Source organism: Pinus tabuliformis, chromosome X (assembly GCF_031772625.1).
Source record: "Pinus tabuliformis cultivar Carrire ecotype Pingquan chromosome X, CPIR1, whole genome shotgun sequence".
In the NCBI taxonomy this organism is placed as follows: Eukaryota; Viridiplantae; Streptophyta; class Pinopsida; order Pinales; family Pinaceae; genus Pinus; species Pinus tabuliformis.
This window is the reverse complement of record NC_142308.1, coordinates 774217647-774219619: the sequence shown is the minus strand read 5'-3', so window position 1 is coordinate 774219619 and position 1973 is coordinate 774217647. Positions and strand designations below refer to the sequence as shown.

General features: G+C 41.2%; 1 protein-coding gene across 1 annotated transcript; it reads right to left on the bottom strand.

The window, feature by feature from the left end:
* Positions 1–416: 416 nt before the first annotated feature.
* Positions 417–1343, bottom strand: LOC149142172 (uncharacterized). Its single transcript, XM_089446618.1, has 3 exons — positions 965–1343; positions 796–864; positions 417–708 (listed from the first exon to the last, which is right to left on the bottom strand). Exons 1-3 carry the CDS (start codon positions 1259–1261, stop codon positions 655–657), a joined length of 420 nt encoding a protein of 139 aa, XP_089302744.1. The 5' UTR covers positions 1262–1343; the 3' UTR covers positions 417–654.
* Between the last annotated feature and the right edge of the window lie 630 nt (positions 1344–1973).

The following is a 1973-nucleotide window of genomic DNA, read 5'->3' as shown; positions in this document are numbered from 1 at the left end:
TATCTGCAAGATAAACTTTATGCAATGTGGCATTCTGTAACAAAAGAAGAATATAACACAGGTTTCAACCATTCACAAGCATGCCGAGTCGGCTAATGAAACGATGGACTCATAGCGGAAATAGAGTTCAAGATTTAAGTCAATATCGTAACCTGGATTGAACATTCGGATGCAAACATATATATAAGCAAAACAAAATACTGAATAAACCCAATATTTTGCATTGGTACTAAAGTAAATATGAGGACAAACTTATATTGAAGCAACCATAAATCATCAGAGACTTATACAGTCTCACAGTATCATGAATAAGTGCAAGCGCTGGAGGCTTAACCAGTCTGCGATGCCATAAACTTAAATATACAGTATTGAGCAGTAAACCTTGAAACAAGATCAAATGTACATATGGGTTGAGGATAAACCTTGTAGGGTTTGCTACCCGGTCAGAGCACTGAAGCCAGACTCATAGCCATTAAATACAAACAGAGATAACCCTCTAACTCGGGCATGCCGGTATGGCAGCTATAGTAAAAACATCAGAAAAGAACTAACTATAAACTCTGAATAGAACTCGGGATTCCGATGAACCCTGACTTAAACAAACGACTCTCTGCTAAGACCCGACAGCATTAGGGATGCAACCGCAAAGATCCTCTACGGGAAATACCTCAGAGGTTGGAAGGAGGAAACCCGCATTGGAGTGGCGGTCTGCATCCACATGAAATCATGACCATAGCTTAAAATCCGAGCTTTAAATCTCTGTTATGCAAGAGTAGTAGTAAAGACATAACTCACCTGTGATTGAGAAGGTGGAACCGTTGGAAGAAGCCACCCCAGTTCCGTCCGAAGAGTTGCAGGCCACGGCTGCAAACCAATGTAACAGAGAAATTAACCAGAGCGAAATTGCTGCAAGTAAAACCAAACGACTAAGTAACATTATAAAGTGACAAACCCGAAGCGGTACCTGTAATGATCTGAGAACAAGAAGAGTCTTAGCCTCTGATGCTTTTGCCGGATGAAGGAATGCTGCAGGTGACATTAACTCTGAGGAGAAGCGATGGACCAGAGCCGAGAGGTTTAACGCGCAAATGAACCCCGAATCTGTAGGCGGGTGATTATAAACCCTCTCAAACCCTTGCAAGCATAATAACCCTCCGATCTCTGGATGAGATCTCAGCCGTCGAAGTAAGGCGGGAACCCAATGCATCGAAACCGAGATTCCCGTCTCCGAAGTGTCACATGGCCACAAGAGCCAGATCATGCCACATGCCCCCGCAAGGACGAGTGTCTTAAAGATTAGGGTGAGCTGGCATCTGTGTAATCTGCGGCAGGACCATTAAAGGCCGCGCCAAGTTAATACACGCTACGGTGGTAGACTTATAGCCAGGTCTGTGTAACATAAGTATAGGACTTACACACAACCCCGGTCGGAACCCATAATATGTTGTATAGTTCATATACTTCCAAGGTTCCGTTAAACAAACAAATGATGTGATTTTATAATTAAGGTATTCCAATAGTATACATATGATATTTTAATCGAATGTATAAGTTTGTAGTTGCTCGTTAAAAGCATGGAATACATATAACCTCATGGAGAACATAATGTTCTTCTGATTTATATTTTAGGTGTATATTAAAAAGAATTTTTTTTTTAGTAGAGGTGTGACATATAATATGAGGAAAAACACAAACACATAAAACCAAAGAGACACAGATATACGTGGTTCACCCAGTTTGGGCTACGTCCACCCCGAACAGCCAATCCTTCCTTTCTATTATCCAGAAAAATGAAGAGACACAACCTACAACAGATCCACTGTAATATCCTATGTTTTCTCTCACAATCTCACCTCTCTGTTTCTCGCCTGGAGAATACACATCTATTACACAGCCTTAATACAATGCCCTCATACAAAGAGAGGCATTGCCTTCTAGGGAAAAAAAAACCCTAAGCTAAACATAAGTTCTAC

Excerpts from the sequence above, each read along its gene's own strand:
- LOC149142172 (XM_089446618.1), bottom strand. The coding sequence starts at position 1,261 with ATGATCTGGCTCTTGTGGCCATGTGACACTTCGGAGACGGGAATCTCG. Across the intron at positions 865-964 it reads TTGTTCTCAGATCATTACAG|CCGTGGCCTGCAACTCTTCG; the intron begins GTACCGCTTCGG and ends ATTGGTTTGCAG. Across the intron at positions 709-795 it reads TTCCACCTTCTCAATCACAG|ACCGCCACTCCAATGCGGGT; the intron begins GTGAGTTATGTC and ends ATGTGGATGCAG.